This window comes from Perognathus longimembris, chromosome 1 (assembly GCF_023159225.1).
Source record: "Perognathus longimembris pacificus isolate PPM17 chromosome 1, ASM2315922v1, whole genome shotgun sequence".
Classification (NCBI taxonomy): domain Eukaryota; kingdom Metazoa; phylum Chordata; class Mammalia; order Rodentia; family Heteromyidae; genus Perognathus; species Perognathus longimembris.
Genome location: NC_063161.1, coordinates 162,920,184 through 162,943,239, shown reverse-complemented (window position 1 = coordinate 162,943,239; position 23,056 = coordinate 162,920,184). Strand labels below are relative to the sequence as shown.

At 48.5% G+C, this 23,056-nt stretch overlaps 1 protein-coding gene across 1 annotated transcript in view; it reads right to left on the bottom strand.

Moving 5' to 3' along the window:
* Cacna1b (calcium voltage-gated channel subunit alpha1 B) overlaps nt 1–23,056 on the bottom strand; it is a 165,556-nt gene that overhangs the window by 96,761 nt on the left and 45,739 nt on the right. The window contains exons 8-16 of the mRNA XM_048347216.1: nt 22,276–22,391; nt 21,076–21,132; nt 20,460–20,552; nt 14,791–15,000; nt 11,908–12,020; nt 9,380–9,492; nt 6,124–6,255; nt 5,780–5,852; nt 457–574 (exon numbers count right to left, since the gene is read on the bottom strand). Of these exons, the coding sequence (XP_048203173.1) occupies nt 457–574; nt 5,780–5,852; nt 6,124–6,255; nt 9,380–9,492; nt 11,908–12,020; nt 14,791–15,000; nt 20,460–20,552; nt 21,076–21,132; nt 22,276–22,391 (1,025 nt within the window). The remainder of the gene's footprint in view (nt 1–456; nt 575–5,779; nt 5,853–6,123; nt 6,256–9,379; nt 9,493–11,907; nt 12,021–14,790; nt 15,001–20,459; nt 20,553–21,075; nt 21,133–22,275; nt 22,392–23,056) is intronic.

The following is a 23,056-nucleotide window of genomic DNA, read 5'->3' as shown; positions in this document are numbered from 1 at the left end:
GTTCAAAGCCAGCCCAGGCAGAAAAGTCTATGAGACTCTTATCTCCAATTAACCAGCAAAAAAATATTATTAATATTGATAATAATAATAACAGCTGAAAGTGGCTCAAATGGTAGAGTGCTAGCCTTGAGAAAAAACACTCAAGGACTGTGCCCAAGCCCAGGATTGGTACACATAAACACACACACACACACACACACACACACACAACCTGCTGCCTGGGTAATCTAAGCCCTCACATTCCTATAAGGTCCCCAAGACTGTTCAGAATGGTCCTAGAACCAGTGCTGGCCAACTACTTCTAGATACCCCCAAAAGTGGCACCTCCAGATCTGATGCCCAGAGCACCTCAAGGACATCTTACACAAGGAGCAACTGACATACCTCAATCTTCCTAGAGGAGGCTGTGAAAACACATGGCATGCACAGATATGCACCCAGATCCAAGAAGGATACAGTTTCCAAAGAGGGTCAGAACAATGAAGTAAAAGGAAGAGAACATGCCTTTGCTGACTCCACCTTGCGACTCGATCCCATGATACATCACTGCATTCCAGTCCTCTCCGGTTAGGATCTGTGGGAGGAGAGAGCACAACAGGGCATGGCTGCATCATGCCAGTCTGCACAAAGCACATGCACACATTCACTGGGTGTGTATCAGCACACATCCACACACATGCACACATATACATCTCATGGCTATGACCTAGGTCAGGTTATAAATGACAAACACATTTCTAGGTTTTCAGAAAAACTGAAAAAGGAGTTCTAAGCAGGAGAACTGGCCAGAAAGATGGTGGGCACAAGGAGCTCAACTGGGATGGAGCAAGACCACAAAATAGAAGTCAGACCGTCCACTATCCAGCTTAGCCAAGTAAGTCTACCACCACAGCTAGGCCAAATTCAATCCTCATCCATCAGCAAAGCTATGTCTCTCAACTGTTTAAGTACAAGAGGATGAAATAACACTCATGTCCACTATCCAAAATGGAGCCTGCTAACATTTTCACCCACTGCCACAGCCAAACCCTACAGACAAGCCCAACAACAGACTCAAGCTTTTATTGGTTCTACAATTCATGTGGGGTTTTTGGCTGCTGGATGTTGGATTTTTTTTTGGGGGGGGAGGTGGTTTTGCTTTGTTTTTTATGAACTCAGGGCTTCGTAGTCTCACATGGCTTTTTTGCTCAAAGTTGGCCCTCTACCACTTGAACCAAACCTCCATTTTGGGCTTTTTGCTAGTTAAGTGGAGGTCAGTCTCACAGACTTTTCTGCCCAGGCTGGCTTTAAACTGGGACCTTCAGATCTTAGCCTTCTAAGTTGTTAGAATCATAAGTGTGAAGTACTGCACCCAGCTCCAATACACATGTGCAAACAGAATTTAGCCTGTGTCATACCTAACAGTTCCCAGTCTGAGCTCTCTCCCTACCTGTTCTTTCTGCCCTTGGTGCATGTTTCTATTGACCTGTAAGACCTGCTTACACATTCTTGCAGATACCAACTCACTGGCTGCACTATCTATTGAAAAGATTTTCCTTTATTCTCCTGTTCCTTTCAACTTAATTTATTGGTATTATAAAGAAGCGTAATGTAGTCAAATGTATCACTCTTTTCCTTTATGGTTTCTGTTTTTCCATATGTTAACAAATTCGTTCCTATCCCAAGGTCATACAGGTATTTTCCTTGAATAGCTTTCAAGTACAATTTCTTTCATACTTAGGTTTCTAGCCCAATTGGATTTATAGGTTTTCATATGGAAACCCATTTTCCCAGACCCATGTTTTGAGCCCTTCACCCTTCTTTCATTGATTATAATGCTGTCTTTCTCATATAACCAACTTCTCACTGTGCCTGGTCACTCTAGTCTGTTTTTGACACTTGTCTTTATATATACCACACCATCATTAAGACTGCAGCCCCCTCAGAAACAGTGATACTTGGTGGAGCAAACGCTTTCTTCCCAAGTTATCTTGGCTGTTCCTACACATTGCCTTTCAGCACCTTCAAAGCTAGGTTAAACCCTATCTATAGGCATCAGAAGGAGGAACAAAGATAAGAAGAAATTTTGACTATACATTCAAGTTCTCTAATGGCTATAAAATATCCATTTTCCTTTCTTCTTAAGCTAATGTTTTTAAATTATATTTTCCTATAAAAATGCAAGCTTCATCTAAGTTTTCAAATTTATTGGCATAACAGTGCCATAAAATATGGGTATCTGATTTAGAAATGAAAAAAAGTTTTCTATGATTTCCTGTAGGTTAAATATATAACTTGTAACTTTTAGCTTTTATTCTTAAAAGATTAAGATTATAAACTGCAGGGCTGGGGATATAGCCTAGTGGCAAGAGTGCCTGCCTCGGATACACGAGGCCCTAGGTTGGATTCTCCAGCACCACATATACAGAAAACGGCCAGAAGCGGCGCTGTGTGGCTCAAGTGGCAGAGTGCTAGCCTTGAGCGGGAAGAAGCCAGGGACAGTGCTCAGGCCCTGAGTCCAAGGCCCAGGACTGGCCAAAAAAAAAAAAAAAAGATTATAAACTGCAGGGAACTGGTGGCTCATGCCTGCAATCCTAGCTACTTGGGAGGCTCAGATCTGAGGGTCATGGTTTGGAGCCAGTGTGGGCAGAAAAGTCTGTGAGAATCTTATCTCCAATTAACTACTCAAAAACTGAAGTGACGTTTGGCTCAAAGTGGCAGAGCACTAGCCTTGAGCAAAAGGGCTCAGGGACAGACCCCAGGCCCTGAGTTCAAGCCCCAGTATTGCTTCAACTCTATCCAATAAGCTTTGGTACTACTTTTCAGGTTTAGATGTTTCATAAGGCCCATTGTGATTTCCCATTTACCCTAGTTCTTCCACTTACAATGGGAATGATAAATGACATTTTTTAAATTGTCAATTTATTAAATAGACCAAGAATGTCTCTATAGAACAATTATTCACTACTTTGAAGGTTTCCTGTGTAATATAACAAATAACAAATGTTCTACACATCTCTAAATAATGAATTTTCTACTCACTACTTCCTGACTTCTACATCAATTGGTTCATGTTGTGTTCATGAACTCTTTTATACCCTTTCTAATATTTTGTTATCTTTACAACTATTGATTATTTTTTCTTCCTTTTACATGGGTTGATATTAATATTACTGTATCAGCTTTCTTTTTGTCACTAGTCTATAAAAATGTAGGAATTTCTCCCTTTATACTCTCTAAAGTAGTCTATATAAAATTGGAATAATTTATATTGGTTTTTTATTGTTATTATAAAGGTGATATACAGGGGAATTACAGTTACATAAGCCAAGTAAAGAGTACATTTCTTTTTGGACAATGTTACCCCTTCCCTCTCTCTCTCCCAGTTTTTCACTTCCTAGAATAACTTCTTAAACACTTAGAAGGGGCGTTCATACATGAAGTCTCAGCTACTTAGAAGGTAAAAGGGGTTTGAGGCCAGTACAAGCAAAAGTTAGTGAAACCTTGTCTTGACAAACAAGATGGACAATGATGATACATGCCTGTAATCCTAGTTATACAGGGGCATAGATGGGAGAACAGCAATCCAAGGCCAACCTTGGGTAAAAAGTACAAGATCTATGGGCTGGAGGTGTGGCCCAAGAGTTAAAACACTAGCTGAGCAAGCAAGAAGGACAAGTTCAAGGCCCTCAGTTCAAACTCCAGTTTTGTCAAAAAGTAAGTAATAAAATTTACTTATAAAGTTCTCTGAACTTGAGTTCTGTTTTGTGGTTTTCTTTTTTTTCTTCAATCATTCAGCCTCTGAAGTAGCCCAGGTCTCTATTTCTTCTCTAGTCAATGTATTTTTTTTTCTCAATAATCCATTTTCTATGCAAGAGCATTAGCAGTTCTTTCAGCAGTCAGTCCACTACAAAGCCTGGCCAACATCTACCCTGGTCCTGCACCAGCTGCCTTTCTAGTCCTCCATAGCTCCTCACCCTCAATTCAAAGGGCTTGATGCCTTCCCCAGAGCTCAGAGTAGCTGATCTGGGTGTGCATGCCTCCAATGCCATTAAACTTGGGCAACCGGCCTCTTCCCAGACCACGTCCCAGTGTCCAAGCCTCTTCTGTCACCTACTGTGTGATTCTGTTCCATTTCCAGTAGTCAGAAACTCTGTGTATGGCTATGTTCCATTACTATCCTTGTGCCGTGTTCAGAGTGGAGGGTATAGAAAGTCTAGTCAGAGTACCCTCTGGCCAGCAGTACCACTCTCCTAACTATGACCTTCTCACAATGCTCAAGTCCTTCCTGGCAACATATACAGAAAACACAGCCTAATGATCAGCCCATCAACTCCCTGCTCTAGAGCCACTATCATTGCTCCCACTAGGCAACACTTGTCCAACTTATTAGGCCCTCCAACCTGGCTTCAATCCCTGGAGCCCACCTGTAGTCATGCCTGCCCTCTCATCATGCTTACGTCATGGCCCAAAACATGTTCCTCCCAATTTCCCTTCCTTAGTGCTGGGCACCCTGGCCCTGTAGGCCACAGAAAGAATCCTTCCCCATCACAAAGATCTGGTCAGACCTGCTCCTCAGGCAGGTAAAACACCCTCTGTCAGGTCCTGGGATGGGGCCATGTCCATTTGTCTCCAGAGGTCCTATCACCCATTAAAGGCTCAAATTCTGAGAGGCACCAACCTAGTGAATAACCGAGCTGTCTATGTACCAATGAGAAAAAGGGAAGATATGTTAGGCTGACTGGTGCCAACATTTCAGGAGTCTGAGGCAGGAAAAAGACTGAGGTCAAGACCCAGGCCCAGTGTAGACAGGAAGAGCGAAACACGCTTACAGTGATAGAGCTGATGACCACAGAGGCTCCACCAGGGATGGTCACAGAGCAAAGACATGAGGAAGCGGGTAGTCATGTAGAGGATTACTGAGACTAAACTATTCTCCCATCTATTTGTCCAGTCCAGTTTAGACTTTTTGCTGAATGAATCCCTCCTTTTTTTTTTTTTTTTGCCAGTCCCGGGGCTTGAACTCAGGGCCTGAGCACTGTCCCTGGCTTCGTTTTGCTCAAGGCTAGCACTCTACCACCTGAGCCATGGTGCCAGTTTTGGCTTTTTCTATATATGTGGTGCTGAGGAATCGAACCCAGGGCTTCATGTATATGAGGCGAGCCCTTTACCACTAGACCATATTTCCAGCACCTGAATCCCTCCTTTTGAAAGAAGAAAATACAAATGCCCCTCTCACCCCTTGACTCTCCGTCTCAGACATAGCATCCAAGAGGGTATCATGAAGCAGAAATACAAAGCCTGATCCAATCAGTCAGATCAGTCGTGGCAGCACTATGAGACCACAGCCTTGTAAAAATGGAAAGTGCCCAGCCAGGAGTCCCCAAAAGGAAACTGTCCAAGAGGGGGCAGCCTTCCAGAAAGCTGTGGTGGGCATGGATCAAATGAGAAAAGGGATACACAGGAGCCTGAGACACTACTAGGGAGAACTTTGTGGTTTTGCTTCCAGAGGATAAAAAAAAAAAGTGATTTCAGGTCCTAGGGACAAAGAGATAAATTGGTGGCCTACAGCCTAGTGGCTGACAGACACCCATGTATCCAGGGAGCTTGCTCTGAATTTGCCCTATGTGGACAACAGAGTATTGCCTTCCCTTGACACTGAGCCAACCCAGGATCTGTCTAGGAGTGCATTCTGTTCTATATAACACTGTCTGAATGCTGGGCATCGGCTTGTGCTAAGGAATTAAGAAGCTGACAGGGAGGTCTTTTCCAAAGTTGAATGGAGAACAGGAAGCCTCACCTGGAAGACAGTAAGGATGGCAGCTGGAAAGGTGTCAAAGTTGGTTGTTGGAGTCTCATCTTGAAAGTTGAACCTAAGGAAAACAGTAAGTCTCAGGAAGAGGCAGCCGCATCAGAAGCAAAGCAGGAATCATCCCTCCTAGCACCAATATGCCCATTCCAACCCCCCCACCAGCACCACCAGCACCAATACACCCATTCCAACTAGCATGGTCTACATTTCAGCATCCTTTTACAAGGACCTCCAAAAAGGCAGGTGAAGGAAGCATGGAGGGCAGCACCACCTGTGCTAAGCTCTGCCCCACCAGGGGCCCCCTCCGCTCCTCCCTCTCCTATACCACTCACTGGCCCCCAAACAGCTGCATCCCCAGCAGAGCGAAGACCACAATGAAGAGGAAGAGCAGGAAGAGCAGGCTGACAATGGACTTCATGGAGTTGAGCAGGGACACCACCAGGTTCCTCAGGGAGTTCCAGTACCTGTTGAGGCCAGGCAGAATGGCACATGGGGCTCTGCACACTGACCCAGGCTCCCTAAATTCACACTTGGTTCTGAGACTTCTATACCTGCATAAGCCCAAGCATGTATGAGGCCACACTTCCTGGGTTCCAGACCCACTTCCTGGATTTTGTAGCTAAGGCCCAAAGGGACAGCAAGAAAAACTGGTTCAGTGTCAGATTCACCCTCAGCATCCTACCCAGTGCCCTCCCTCAGCATCCTGGCCAGTGCCCTCCCTCAGCATCCAAGTCACTGACCTCCCTCAGCTTCCTAGCCAGTACCCTTCCTCAACATCCAGGCCGGTGCCCTCCCTCAGCATCCGAATCACCGCCCTCCCTCAGCATCCGAGTCACTGCCCTCCCTCAGCATCCAAGTCACTGACCGCCCTCAGCATCCTACCCAGTATCCTCCCTCAGCATCTGAGTCAGTGTCCTCCCGCAGCATCCTAGCCAGTGCCCTCCCTCAGCATCCTACCCAGTGCCCGCCTCAGCATGCAAGTCACTGACCTCCCTCAGCATCCGAGTCACTGCCCTCCCTCAGCATCCTAGCCAGTGCCCTCCCTCAGCATCCAAGCCAGTGCCCTCCCTCGGCATCCAAGTCACTGGCCTTCATCAGCATCTGAGTCACTGCCCTCCCTCAGCAACCTGGCCAGTGTTCTCCCTCAGCATCCGAGTCACTGCCATCCCTCAGCATTCGAGTCACTGCCCTCCCTCAGCATCCTAGCCAGTGCCCTCCCTCAGCATCCTAGCCAGTGCCCTCCCTCAGCATCCCAGTCAATGCCTTCCCTCAGCATCTGAGTCACTGCCCTCCCTTAGTATTCTAGCCAGTGCCCTCCCTCAGCATCTGAGTCACTGCCCTCCCTCAGCATCCGAGTCACTGCCCTCCCTCAGCATCCGAGTCACTGCCCTCCCTCAGCATCCTACCCAGTGCCCGCCTCAGCATCCAAGTCACTGCCCACCCTCAGCATCCGAGTCACTGCCCTCCCTCAGCATCCTAGCCAGTGCCCTCCCTCAGCATCTGAGTCACTGCCCTCCCTCAGCATCTGAGTCACTGCCCTCCCTCAGCATCCTAGCCAGTGCCTGCCCTCAGCATCTGAGTCACTGCCTTCCCTCAGCACCATCCTCCACATGCTGGTACTGAGGACCTGGTCTGGGCCTACGGGGTGTGGGAGCAGTGCTGCATAGACTTTATTTCCCTTGTGTTGTGTAAGGACTCCCTTTACCACACCATATCACATTCCTAGAGGACAGTGTACATAAGCCAACCATGTGAACATACAACCAACCACATGACACACAGCATTCTAGCCACTGAGTGACAATTCCTATTTCTACTCCTAGCCTGTGAAGGGGTGGGGGGAGGTGGTCTCCCAGAGCCCCAAGATGACAGCCTTCCCTCCCAGCATCCAAAACCACCAAGAAGAAATGCTATCTGCCTCTGTGCCCTCGCAAATACTATTCTATGCACACTAACAAGGTGGGCGGGGAGACAAACACAAATGTTCCCAGCAGTCACTCTATCAAAGGCATCCAGGGCCTAAAGCTGTATCCCTCCCCTTGTGCCCCTCCTAAAGAGACCCAATCTCCCTCCATGAACCTTCTTACAAAATGTATGCGCTGGGTGCTAGTGGCTCACACCTGTAATCCTAGATACTCAGGAGGCTGAGATCTGAGGATCACGGTTCAAAGTCAGTCAGGCAGGAAAATACCTGAGACTCTTATCTCCAATAAACTACAAAAGAAAATGCCAGGTGGTGCTTTGGTTCAAGTGGTAGAGCACTAGCCTTGAGTACAAACAGGCTCAAGAACAGGGTCCAGACCCTGAGTTCAAGCCCCAGGACCAGCACTCTGAAGAGGCTCCCAGCCCTCTCCTGGGCCTGGCAGAGGTAGGGACAAGTCTCATGACAAGGTTCTTAGGCCACCTGGGAGGAACCAAAGGCCTGAGGCTAAGACAAAAGCATCCCTGGGGTCACTTCCTAGAGCTGCTCTCACTAGACAACTCTCGGTGGAACAACTAAGGATGCTTGAGGACTTGTATGTGAAGTGCTTGTTGTGTATTCTGTAGATCCAGCTAGACTAAAATCTACTTAGACCTTTTCCTCAGTCATGCCTTCACATCCTCAGTCCATACCTTCCTATCCAGTCCTCTTCCAACTGGATTTAAAATGGCTGTAAAAGATGAGAAGAACCACAGCCTACCTGAGGAGGTGATGCATTCACCCAGGGCCTGCACAGGCCCCTAGCTGCCAGGGCTGGCCTTTAGTGGCCCTCATGGCACTACAACCTCCAGACTACACTAGCTCGGTCCGTACTCATCAGCCTCTGCTACTGCTAAGACAGTTTCTGAGAGTCATCAAGAGGGCCTTAGCTCTCCTCATGGCCAAATGGAGCAACTGGCTTCCAGAGTCAAGATCTGAGAGAATAGCTGGAAGCAGGTCTGTCACTGTTTCTCTCAGTAACACTGGGGACAGGTGGGAAGGTAGAGAAACCAGGCCTGGGAACAGGAGCCATGTAGGCATCCAGCCAGCTCAGGTGAGGTCAGGAGATGAGGCGTCCCCATTTGCAAGAGAGGGTCAGGACAAGAGGAAAACTTCCATCTGAGAACTTGCTTTCTCCATTAACCATAAAGCAAATCGCTTCCAAATGGCTTTGAGATGGTATGAACTACCAAGAAGAGCAGAAAAACCATGCCTGCTGCAGCACTGGGGCCAATGGGAAACATACTGAGTTGAAAATGGCACACACATGTCTCCTTGGGCCAGTACATCCTACTTTATAACCACACATTTAGGCCAACAGCTACAGATACCACAAATTCATAGGGACAGGACTGTAGGTCGTGCAGCCTTATACACTGCCCACCTCCCCTGGAGTCACATGGAAGGGAGCCTTACGTACTGCCCACTCCCACTGGAGTCACGTGGAAGACAGCCTTACACACTGCCCACCCCACCTGGAGTCACATGGAAGGAAGCCTTACACACTGCCCACCCAACCAGGAGGCACATGAATAACAGCCTTACACATAGCCCCCCTTCACCTGGGGTCACATGGATGACAGTCTTACATGCTGCCACACCCCGCCAGAGTCCCATGGAAGACATACTTTGTGACCTTGAAGATCCTCAGCAAGCGGAGTGCCCTCAGCACACTGATTCCAAAGGAAGTTCCTGGCTTGATGGCAGCCCAAACCACTTCAAAGATGCTCCCTACGATGACCTGCAGCAGGAAAACACATCTGTAAGCTGTGTATGCAAATGTGTGCACATATGGACAGGTCAGTGATGCATCGTGAGGTCCTGGTCTATGTGGCTGCACTACTCAGTAAGTCAAGAAAGCATGGAGCACACAGCTCCTAGTAGCTCCATAACCCAGGAAAGCTGCAGAGGCCACAGATCCTGATGCCTGTCTTCCCTCTGCCCTAGTCCCAAATAGGTGGATTCCCAAGAGAACAGAGGATGTGCAGCAGGCTAGGTCCACTGGGGTCTTGGCAGTGCTTCAAGACATTTGTCCAATGGAGCTCACCAGTGATTTATCATGACTAGGTACTACCCTCAGCATCAGGTGCTCTCATCCAGACTAGCAAAATATGTCTCCATGAAAATCCCCCTCTAGTCCTGCCACAGTTCTAAGATTTTCATATTCATAAACTGCAAGTTGAGTCTTTTTTCCCCCCCAATAACCAGGACCTCACAACATGCCACCAAGGAAAGACAGAGTTTGACTGGCCCATTCCTTTGTCTGACAGGGCTCAGGGTCTGTAGATCTGAGTTGACTTAGGCTTGAGAGAGTGGCATGCCCTTCCTGCCGTCTGCCCTTCAGACCGACAGTGGGAAAGGACATCTTGATCAGTACTTGGTACAAGGGATTCAAAAAGAACAGACCAATATAGGTGGAGCCTATCCTTTTTGGCACCTTCCCTTGGACAGGATGAACAAGAGGCCCAAGCTGAATTCCTTCCCTGGCCACTTAATGAGGCACTCTTGGGTCTCACATACTCTCTTCATATGTGTAATTCTCCTTTTCTCAAATCAACTCTTTCACATTTGGTAGAAAACCCAAATGCTAAGCATTAGTCTCTTAAGTTACCTTTTATTATCCCTGTCCAATATATTGTCCAAGGCTTCAGTCATTTCAACCAAATTCACAATGACGGAAAATCTGACCAGCTTAACATTGGTGTTCTCATTAAGTCACTGAGAGAACAGTGAACATGCTAGGACAGAGCCCTGTAGTGTATCACTAGAGATGTCCCCATTGGTAAACACCATACTGATAACCAGCCATACCTATGAATGGTTGTTGGTACATCATTTATGAGACAACTCAAAGGTTCTGCCATTGCTGCACATTTTCTACCTTCTTCTCTCTACAAATGTGTTCACAATATATGAGGTTTCCTGCCAACCTCCAGAGGTGCACACCAATACCTGCAGCTCCACAACAACCGGGGAGAACCTACCATATGGTTTGTGGTAGCACAAACCCTATGCGCAGTCTTGGCCCAGTCACTTCTGACCCCAGGTACTCATCTCCAGAGTGAAAGTCATGCTGAATTTTCAAGATGAAGTTTCCCTTCCATCTAGACCAACCAACCCTCTGCAGGACCCCACCTGGCTAAACTTACCTTCTGCATGACACTGCCTGGCTAACCCTGTACCTTACAAGACCCCCACCCTGGCTAACCCCACACTCTGCAGGACCCTGCCTAGCCAAACGCACCCTCTGTAGGACCCCGCCTGGGTAACCCCAAACCCTGCAGGACCCCACTTGGCTAATCCTGTACTCTGCAGGACCCAGCCTGGCTAACCCCACACTCTGCAGGACCCCGCCTGGCTAACAACACACTCTGCAAGACCCTACCCCAGCTATCCCCACACTCTTCAGGACCCCTGCCTGGCTAACCCCACACTCTGCAGGACCCCACCCCAGCTAACCCCAAAATCTGCAGGACCTCACACTCTCCAAGACACTAAGATCTTTCACAGAGCTCCAGACTCTCATCTGCCACTCCGCCTCTAGGTAAGTGTCAACAGAACCATATCCTCCAACTCTGAACTCAGCCCTGGGGATGTGTCCTGCCTGTGTCTGCAGAGAGCTGGTGGGAGCTGTGCTATCCTCCACCTGTTAGGCTGGGTAAGGTGATTTTCATGTGGTCCCTGACCTGGGCCTGGCCTCCACTCTCATAGTGAGCTATGGAAACATCTGGCTCAAGACTTTACTGGCATAGAGGTAAGGAAAAGTCCAGCCCAAACCTACCACACCTCATGCATGCCCTCACCCAAGACCATAGCTTAGTTTTCCTCCCCCAGAAGTACTGATGCATGTGTCTGGGTCAGATCCACAGGACAATGGGACTCAGAGCATAGCACCTGAATCTACAGACAGGGTCAGAGAAACAAGAACAACATTCTGCACTGGTGAGTGATGGCAGCTGGCACCAAGGCAGTAAGGGTGCCCATGACCAGCCAGGACCACAGGATGTTTAGGCAGGCTTTCTGATCCCCAGGCTGACAGAACTTAGCCCACACTGGGTATGCATGCAGGAAGGACCATGCACATTCTCAACCAAGGACATAGTTTAGACCTTTCCAAAACCTACCATAGGTGACCCGAATGAATTGTTTCACTCACCCCAAAGTCAAAGCAGTTGAAGGAAGACCGGAAGTAACTTCTAGGCCCTAAGCCATACATCTTTAGAGACATCTCTGTGAGGAAGAGACCCAGGAAAACAAACTCTGCAAAGTCTAGGAGAAGTTAGAGATGATGGAGTTAGTTCAAGATTCTTCCCGCCCTGCCTCTAGCCTGACTGGAGGGCACTCCACTCTGGGCCTTCCAGGACCAAGTCTTTCCAACCTGGTCTGTACACCCAACACTCTGTAAATGTAGCCCAAAACAGTGATAACAGAAAGAAAAGCCATGAAAGATGTTAGTGCCATCCTGGATGGTACCAAGCAGCAATGCTGAAGGCTGAAGCTTCGGCCTGGCCTGGCGATGGGATCTGGAAGTCCCCTGGAGGAGCCCAGAGGAGTCTAGGGTGGAGGACAGCACAGCTCCCACCAGTATTCTGCGGGCCTTTCACCATCAGTTCTAGGCTCTGATCACTCTGATCAGGCCCTCTCCATCTTTTCCAAAAAGACTTCCTGATACCCTCCTTCTGGAAGGCCCAAAGCACCATGTTTAACTTGAACTTTGTTCATAAGTTTGTCCTACTAAATAAACTTCACCTTATGAGCCTTCTGGGCCCATCCAGTACCAGTTCCCCAAGGCATTGGCATGTTAAGGCCTCAGTGATACTGCCATGCTATCCGTAAGAGGCAGGCTAGCAAAGGTGCTCAACTTGCGAGTCCCACCAGCAACCCTGCTGACCCCCAAGGCCTCATGACTGAAGGGAGACACAAACCAAGGCAGAGGTAGGTTCTTTAGCATGCCACCCTTTAGTCCTTGCCCTCCTGGCTCCACTCATTCCAAACCAGGCCTGTTCTTCACATAGGAAAGACAATATCCTGCTGATCTTGAGGTTACACTCTGCCTGGCTCCTGCAGGCTGCAAGGGAGTGGTTATCAAGGCCCACAGTGAGCACTCAAGCATTCCTCAAAACTGATGAAATCCTCCAACCTTCTATCAAAATGGCCTCAGCCTCAAACATGTATTCTCCCTATGAGGCCAGGAAAGAGGTTCAATCATTTATTCCTGTGTCACTCATCCAAAAAGCTGGCACTGGTGCTGCTATGAGCTATGGATCACGGGAGTCAGAAGCTGAGGGGAAGCAGAGCAAGGCAATTAAAACAGTGTTTTCACCGGTGAGAGGTTAGTATGTTGTGGGGACTGTGCAATCACATCTGTCTCAATGTATGCGGCCACACAAGGTTTTGCAGCTCCCTATCCAAGCATGGCTTTGAAGGTCCTGGCAGCTCATCAGATGTCCTAGTAGATGGAATGCCAAGGAGAAACAAGTCCATTCTTCTAGCAAGCCTGCACTATCCTACTGCATCAGCCCAGCCTTTATACTGAACAGAAACATTCAGATCCAGCCAACATCTACCTCTCCCTCTATTTTCCTTCATTGATGCCAATGGGGCCAGGAGTTTCAATAAATCACAGAGAATAGAAAGCAGCAAGAAGCAAGTTCCCAGCCAGGCACACATGTGGCCTGGCCCAAGGGTGAAGCACTTCTGGCCCTGGGCTTCCAACATGCAAGCAAGCAACCACTCCTCCCTCCAACACTCCCAGCCTACCCAGACAGCAGACACCCAGGATATAATCACAGACCTGCTGCATAATACTGGCTCCAGGGGGGAGAGCAGGTCTGGAAAAACCCCAAGGACCCAAGAACCTGAACCTAAGGATCCATGAAGGGTGACAATGTCACACTGCTAGCCCCAGGAGACAGTTCCTCCACCTGCACCTTCACCTTCAAGCCTGAAGAGCATCTGCTGACCTCACCTCCATTCCTTTTACTTCTACTGCTCTCTATTCTTTCCCCATGAGGCAAAAAAAAAACCCAGATTTTTAACACAGAAACTTGGGAAGCCATAGCCTAGAACCCTAACCCCACACATGTCAGGTAGCTTATGAGTCTGTCTTTATTTGTGGGCTGTCAGAGTCTACAGCGCACAAGAGCTCTGCAGAGTTTGAGCAGTCTCAGTGATACACAGGATGGAGAGTGGCTGCCTTGGCATCTGGTGAGGACACCCTCAGGACCTAAGACTGTGAAAGCAAGCCAGAAGTAGGAGTAGGAATCAGGGGTTCCTCTCTAGGGTCAGAAAAGACACTCCTAGGGGTCCTCAGGCAGCTCCTAGCACACAGGATGCTCCTGGAAAAAAGAAGGCCCTTTGGGGACTAAAGCAGAAACTGCTCCTAGACCCACCAAACATGTGACTGCTGCTGAGCCCAGAGGGACGGAAGGCCCAGCACTGACTGCATAACAGGAACACTATTATATGCATCAACACTTTGTGAGGAAGGCAGCAGAGCAAGCTCCATGTGGCATAGCTGGGACCAAGACAAGGAGGAGTCATATTCCTGTGAGTATCCAAGGACAGCACACAGACACAGGACAGCAAGATGCTCTGGCCATGGGTAGTAATGGTTGCCTCACAGTCAATCAATTGTTAAGAAAAGAAAATATGACAAGAGAGGCCTGGACACTGTATACTCAGGGACCCAGGGAAGAATCAGCAGCCTCAGTGTGACAGACCATGGAACTGAGTCTGTACTCTCTAGATGTAAAGCCTCAGCAGTGAAGACACAAGTCTAACTGGCCTGGTATACTGTGTCCTCCTCCAGGACCTCTTGACCCATGTCACACCATTCTAATGAAGGGTATCATGCCAGGTACGCTAGGCTGCCTGGTACCTACTTGCCAAGGTGGGGAACCCTCGAGCCCAAGGAAGGCCTCTAGCAGAGGCTGATAAGGGTCAAACCTAAGATGCTGAGGCAGTAGAGCAGAGTTAGTTCCTAGGTGACAGAGCAGACTATCAGGATGCATGCTTGGGGAAGGGCTGGGGTACGTACATAGTGCCGTAGTGAGCCTCTGCGGCTGGTTATAGTGAACCATGGCCACACACAGTGTGTTCAAAGCCACGACACACAGCACCACCCAGTAGAAGCTCTGTGCCTTCACCATGCGCCGAATGAAGAACCGAAACATCTTCTCTTTCCTCCGGAAGTATGATGAGCTCTCAGTCTTCCCACTCTTGAGGCTGGCTCGGGCAAAGGGGGACCCTACATGGGAAGAGACTTACTGAGGGCTTGGGGACCAGCAGGCTCCCAAGACACATTGCAGACACAACCTCAGACATGCCTTCTGCCACCTTCCCACAGGTCAGAGGCCCCACCACAGTCCTCAAATGAGGGAGACAAGGCTCCCATGACACACACACACCCCCAATTACAGTGTGCCAAATGGGAGAGATGGGCTGGACTGGGCCATTGGAAATCACTCTAGCTCCAGCACCCTGGTTACCTTCCAGAAGGAGAGCCCTGACACTGCAGGCTCTCTCTGTGGGTTCTTTCCCAAACATCTGAGTCTGCAAAGTCACTTCCTCCTCAAATCCCATTTTTATGTGGCCTGAGGAATCCTGTAGCATTGGCCCTCCTCTCCAGTCTCAGCAGTCACAAACCAAGAACCAGCTGTTTCTTAAGTGGTTGTTCTGGAGCACAGCCAAGCACACCTGCTAATGTGTGGTGAGGACCACTACCTTAGACACAGAGTCTCAAATATTCATCATCTGGGAAGTTTGCTGAGGCTGCTCTACTCTGACTTCTCCAGCCCTCTTTTCCCACACTCAAACAGATGACCTTCTCTAAGGCAGGATAGACCCATGAGAACCTGGCCTCACAAGTTTCAGTGTCTCAAGCTTGCCTCCCTATAGCCTCCTTTTCCATCATTGGCTCCTCAGCCTGGGTTCTGGCTTCCATGTCTCTGCAGAGTGTCCTCCCCTAACCCTCCATCTGTAATAGTTCCCTCAGCCCAAACAACTATGACAGTCACCTCATCACCACTGGTCATGTCACTGCTTGCTTGCTGACCAATTGCAGCTCCAAGGCCAAACTGTAAGTCACCAGAACAGGGGCACACTGCCTTGTTGCCATTGAATGCTCCACCCAGGGGATTCTGATAAAATTCTTGACACATAAGTGAATGTTCCCTATGTTCCAGGTGGCTCTGATAGCCAAGTTTTGTACAGGGCCTGGTGATATCTCTACACAAGTACATATCTGTGCCTCATTTGTGTACTGAGACCCTAAGGGTGTTGTGCCTCAGAGCATCCTTTCTGAGAGCATGTACACTGCACTCAGCAAGAGGCCTCTTAGGGGATCTGGACCTGGGCAAGGATCCCTGTAATAAGTGTGTTCACACATATATGTGCATATCCAGGCCCCTGATGTGTACTGACCATACTACCAGTCTGGGGTATGAGAGCAACCTCAGAGGTTCTAAGGAATTTGACTACAAGCTAAGCAGGTAGATGAGCAGAAACTAACCCCATTGCCCAGGGCCCAAAGGGAGGGTGTAGAAAAACATCCATCAGCCAGCAAGAACCACCCAAGGCTGCTCTATAGCAGCAGATCCCAGGTTATAGTTACCATCCCCTCCCTGCTTCTCCCATCCTCAGCACAGCACACTCCCCTCACTGCCTCCTCCTTCTAAGCCATGCTCTTATCCTCACACAGAAGCCATGTGGGGCAGCCACTACCATCAGTCAAAGCTGGCTCACTGCTAGGAAGTTGATAAGGGGCAGAACTGAGGTTCTCAGCTGGATACCCTCTCCTCACAGGCAACAAGGACATAGGACAAAGAGCAGACGATGCTGACGAGACCTGCCTGGCTGAGGCCTGCACAGAACTGCCCCCCACCCCTCGACACACACACACTTAGACTCTGCTCAGAAACCCAGCCCCAATGAGGCCAACTCTCAGAGGCTCCCACACATGGTTCTGTGCACATGTGGGGTCACCATGACTGTGGCTGTCTGTGTCTATGCCATATGGTCCAAGTGAATATATGGGGTGTGACTGGGCAGTCAAGAAAGGGCATGCTCTCTCGGAGGCCTTCCTCCTCACAGGACTGGCTGGTCCTCAGCTAAGCATAGTTGGTGTGGTGGTGGGGGCCACCAAGGAGTCTAAGAATTTGTTACTTAGTCTCTTCCATGAAGTCTAAGATTTTGTTACTTTGTCTCCTATGGCAGTCTGTGAGAAGAGCACCTCCTGGGGGAGGGTGGGGGGTGAAAAGGGTTGCATGGTAGTCCCCACAACCTTCTCTCTCCTTTGGTCTTGCTGCCCTCTCAGTCAGCAACTCTGTCCCTTTCATAACTCAGGCTGAAACCTGTAGAGCTGCTCTTGGTGTCTCTCTTATTCCTAGCCATTTCCAACTGGTTGGCAAATCCTGGAGCCTCTCTCAAGACCAGAACATACCTGGAGTCCTGCCACTTAACATCCCCTATCTGCCTCCTTGGTCCAGGTCCATGCTATGCCACTTATCAGATTTTCACACTGGCCTCCAAATTGTAGGCAGAGGCCTCCCTGTTTCTGTAGTTTCCCCCCTTCAGTTTTATCTTAGCACAAAGAGATCCTGTTACAGTGAAAGCCAGTGACGCCCCTACAAAGCTACCCATGGCCACCAGTGATCTGCTGGAGCCCAGCCCACCTGGATTTCTGTTGTCCTTCAGGGGCTTCCTTGACACCTCCCATACACTAAGGCATTCCTGCCTCGGGTTCTTCAAACCTGTTTCCAGAATATTCCTTCCTTCTAGCTTTTTTTTTTATTTGGGGGGGCGGTGCTGTGGTTTCTTTTTTCTTTTCTTTTCTTTTTTTTTTTAACTAGTCCTAGGGCCTGGGCACTGCCCCCTGAGCTTTGGTGCTCAAGGCTAGCACTCTACCACTTGAGCCACAGCATCCCTTCCAGCTTATTTTGAGTAGTTTAGATAAGAGTCTCACAGACTTTCCTGGCCAGACTGGCTTCAAACAATGATCCTAACATCTTATGCCTCCTGAGTAACTAGGATTGCAGGTGTGAGCCACCAGCACCCAGCTCTTTTCATTATCTTTCTGTTTCTTTCTCTTTCATTCTTTTTCTTTCTTTCACCATGAGCTCACCAGTAGTTTTGTTTGCTTGCTTTGTGCTAGTACTGGGGTGTGAACTCAGGATCTGGATGCTATCCTATAGCTTTTTCATTCAAGGTTAGCACTATACTACTAGAGCTATAGCTCTACTTCTGGCTTTTTGGTAGTTAAATGGAAGTAAGAGTCACATAGACTTTCCTGCCTGGCTGACTTCAAGCCGTGATCCTCAGATCTCAGCCTCCTGAGTAGCTAGTATCACAGGTGTGAGCCACTGATGCCCAGCCTTGTTCACAGTTTTACCTCACCTATAAATAATAGATAATTTTAGTGTTCTCATAAATAATCATAAGCCATATAAAAACTTTTCATAGTACTGGGGATTGAACTCAGAGCCTTGCTAGGTAGGTATTCTACCACCTGAGCCACATCCTTAATATTATTTGCTTAGCTTTTTTTTAGATAGGGTCTTGCATTTATTTGTTTGTTTGATTGATTTTTGGCCAGTCCTGGGCCTTGGACTCAGGGCCTGAGCACCGTCCCTAGCTTCTTTCCGCTCAAGGCTAGCACTCTGCCACCTGAGCCACAGCGCCCCTTCTGGCCGTTTTCCATATATGTGGTGCTGGGGAATCCAACGGAGAGCTTCATGTGTAGAAGGCACTCTTGCCACTAGGCCATATTCCCAGCCCCAGGGTCTTGCATTTATGCCCCACCAGGCCTTGAATGCAATCCTATTTGTACTTCTCATACAACTGGGTTGACAGGCACATGCCACTGTGCTCAGCTTTTATGGGGAGATGTAGTCCATGAACTTTGTGTCAATGCTGGCATCAAACCAGCCCTCTCCCCAATCTCCTCCTCCTGAGTAAGGAATGTCAGACATGAACCACTGTGTCCAGACTAAAAAGACCCTTTTAACAAGGCTTCAATTCATTTTACAAAATCAAAATAAATCTCCAGGCAAAACTAGACTTAAAATTATCTAACTGTAACATTCACAGGATTAAATTTTTTAAATTTTAATACCTGTAAGATATAGTGACCTCTTATTGAAAACTCAACTCAAACATCAAAAAATAAACATTTAACAGGAGGTTCACAAGCTCTAGTAGTGATAAAACAAGAATTACATTTCCAATGAAACTGGCCTCAAACTGGCAAAAATCAAATGCAGCTACAACATCTAACCAGCGAGAGGAGTAAAGGTCTTCTTGCTCTGCTAATGGTATATGATGACATATGTCATATGAGGAATGTATGTATGATGTCACATAAAACTCTGGGAAATGCAGGCACCCCTAATCTCAACAGCCAGCCCCAATACACATTCCACAGAGACAAAAGCACAAAAGAGAAGGGCAGATGTTTTTAAGAATTTGGAGCACTTTGAACCTTATGTACTGAGCAAATGCCAGGTCTAGCAAACAGTGCTAGTCCTAGATTGATTAAAAAAAAAACTACAAAAAATAGTAAAATATTAAAAAAAATAAGAATTTGGAGCAGGGGCTAGGAATATGGCCTAGTGGCAAGAGCACTTGCCTCGTATACATGAAGCCTTGGGTTCGATTCCTCAGCATCACATAGATAGAAGAGGCCAGAAGTGGCGCTGTGGCTCAAGTGGCAGAGTGCTAGCCTTGAGCAAAAAGAAGCCAGGGACAGTGCTCAGGCCCTGAGTTCAAGCTCCAGGACTGGCCAAAAAATAAACAAATAAATAATTTGGAGCAGCCTTCCTACTGTGAGAAGAAGAGGGGGAAAAAAAAAGTTGAAATGTCATTGATGGGGTAGCAGTGGACTCCATCTTGATGAGCCCAGACCACAGAATGCAGTTCAGTCATTGTCAAAAGGGAACAATGAGTTTTCTAAAATGTATCAATGAGACATTTGTAGGAAATTACTTTTGTAACAGGAAAAGCTGCCCAGAACTCAACATGCATGCATATGTGTGTGTGCATTCATGCAAGGTGCATGTGTGTGCTTGTGTGTGAGACCTTAGATGAACATGGAAACAAGGAAGGGGCTAATGAGGGCCTCCTAGGTCTGGGTGAAGACAAAGAGTATGTTTGCCTTACAGAGTTCCATCCATAAATGTCACAACATAGTGAGAAATAGATCTCACTCGGGTCCACTGCTGGAGAACAAGGACGTCCAGATGGGTTTGCCATGAGACCTCTCCATTGCCAGGCATCTGTTCCTCGCCCACACAGCTGTAGGGAGATCCAGGGCTGTGTCCTGCATAGCAGACTGAGCTGTAACAGGAGTTAGGTTCCCTATGGGAACTAAAATAGCACTTCAGGAAATGTTAACGACTTTCCTTTTACTGCCTAAGAAATGGGGCATGGAGTAAAGGCCCAGACCCAGACCCAGGAAGGAAAAAAGACAGTGCTGAAGAAAGATAAGCAGAAACCTTCAGTTCCTTCAGAGCTAGGGACCCTTGAAGCCCATGGACAAAGCAGAGCCAAATGAGGCAGCAGCCAGCAATGGTACTAGAGAGAGAACAGGTATGGACCAGAAAGAAACTCCAGGAGCAGCTGGGGGCAGGGAGGAAGTTAGGTTTGTGTTCTGCATCCAGCCTACAGCTTTACAAAAGCAGGAGAGAAAAAACACACACACAAGAGACTCACCAACTGCACAGAGGTCAGCAAACCGGTCCTCTCCCTCCTCTGCATGAATCAAATCATTGCGGCTCTTCTTGTTGGCCGCCCTCTTCAACACTGCTTTAAACAAACAGTGGGAGAACTGTGAGCTAGAGTCTCAGGCATGTGGGATAATCTACCCCGGGAATCGCCTGCCTTCTTGAGCTCTGTCCTGGCGCTAGAGAGGCTGCCGAGGCAGAGAAGGTGCTAGCTGGCTCCTGCAATCCCCTGGCAGTCCTCCAGCAGAAGGGACAGGAGTTTTGATGGTCTCCTTTCCTAAACAAGGTCAGTGGGAAGGCTAGCAACCAGGGAGATCCAGAGACATTGACCTTGAACAAAGTGAAGGCTATAGAGGGGCAGTGCAGACCTGCACTGCAGATTATGGCCGTGCTGTCAGCAGCTGTTCAGGCCACCTGCAAAAGAGATCACAGCATGCTGCCTCTCAACCCAAAACAGGGGCCCCAGAGGGTTCCAGGAGCCTTCCCATGACCTTTGGAACAATAGCACCCCAAATCCTAGGGCAGAGAGAGCTCAGCTTAAATCTGCAAGTACCTCAACCATCTGGGCTCCCATGATATGAAGAATGCTGTGGACGGTCACCTACCATCCAAAGGGGACTTCTCCTCTGCATTCTTGTCCTCTTCTGCTAGCATGACTTCCTCTGTGAGGGGACAGAGCATCAGGTCAGAGCCAGAACTCACCCCAGGAGGGCCCAGATGAGGGCAAATAGTCTGCAGGTGCCTGCCTGCTCCACTGCACAGGCACACAGCATCTACCCAGAAGACACAGGTGGTTGCTATGCAATGCCCTAGATGCCTTGAGTCCAAACCATGTCCTCACCTGTACACTGAGAGAGTTCACTGCTGAGGGAGCATTGATAAGAGTTCAACTGGCAAGAGCAGAGCCCATGGGGAGGGCGAGTATTAGTCCAGGACTGGGAGAGGGAAATCAGAATCTGGACTTACAGACCTAGAGCCAGGGCTCAGGGCAAGGGTAGGACACCTGGATCCAACCCAAAGAGATCACCTTTTTAATTTTTTTTTCCAGTACTAGGGTTTAAATTCAGGGCCTGGGTGCTATCCCTGAGCTTTTATACTCCACTTCACCCCCCAGACAAGGAGACCAACTTTAGGCTAGACCATGTCAAAATCTTTCATTAAGAACCACATTATAAGCCTAGAACACACCAGTGGCTCACACCTGTAATCCTAGCTACTCAGGTGGCTGGGATCTGAGGATGGTGGTTTGAAGCCAGCCCAGGCAAGAAAGTCTGTAAGACTCTTAACTCTAGAAAAAGCCAGAAGTGGCTCTGTGGTTCAAGTGGTAGAGCACTAGCCTTGAGCACCAAAGCTCAGAGACAGCACCTAGGCCCTGAGTTCAAGTCCCAGAACCAGCACAGAAAATAAAAAGCACATTATAAGCCAGCCTGGGCAGAAAAATACATAAGACTCTTATCTCCAATTAACCATCAAAAAGCCAGTAATGGAGGTGTAGTTCAAGTGGGAAAGTGCCAACCTTAAGTAAAAAAGCCAAGTGACAGTGACCAAGCCCTGAGCAGTACCAACACCAAGAAAAAGAAGAAGAAAGCTAGGCTACAGAGTGAGACCCTATCTCAAAATAAAAAGCATCCCACTCTGCTCAGAGCCATGTGGCTGCCTGGTGCACAGGAGCACTAGTGAGCTGGAGAAGGCCTCCTTGCCACAAAGCTGGTGACCATCTCAGCTCTACCAGATCCAGAGAAGCCCACAGGGTCAACGATAGAAGGCAAGACTGAAGCCCAGTAGTCCACTCCCAGGGCACTTACCAGCCTTAAATATCCATTCCAGATACCCATTCAGCTCTCGCTCAATCTGCTGCTGACGGCGGAGCTTAAGGAAGGCGCGGCGGTTCTCTACCCGCTCTCTCTCCTTGGCAAACTCCCTACACCAAACAGAATCAGTGAGCTCAAAGACAGACCCACAGTGTGCAGTCCCAGAAACAAAGAACACAGCAAGGACAGGAGGTGCAGATCCCAGATCTCCCTCCACACCCACTGGCCTCAGCTCTGCACATCCCTGCAGCCCACACTGCCTGCATCACGCACTGCCATGCCCCTCCTTCTACCCAGCCCTACACATCCCTGCAGCACTGCCATATCCCTCCTTCTGCCAGGTCTCAAGCACAGCTGTGCTCTCCCTGGAGCACCTCATCTCTCTTTCACCTGACTCACTGCTACCCCTCTTTGGGTTGCAGATGAAATGTCCCCTCCTCAAGCTTCCAAGCCTCCCCTGGCTGCCCTACCCACAGACTAGGAGTTTCAATCCATACCCTCTCTCATAGACAAAGCTATTCTCTTTGGAGGACACTCCCCATGGAAGTAGCATACTAGTGATGATCATTCCTTACAGGAGAGGCAAGCACTAAGCACTAGTCCAACATTGGAGCACACAAGCCTTGGCCCAGGGCTATCCTCCTTGTTTCTGCTCCTTTCCAGGTCAATGTAGCATCTATCTCTTGGAGCCACCTGGCCCAGATGGTCCCAGCCTACCCCATAGCCCTATGCCTAAGCAATGGTCTTCAGTGCAAACAGAATGGATATTGAACAA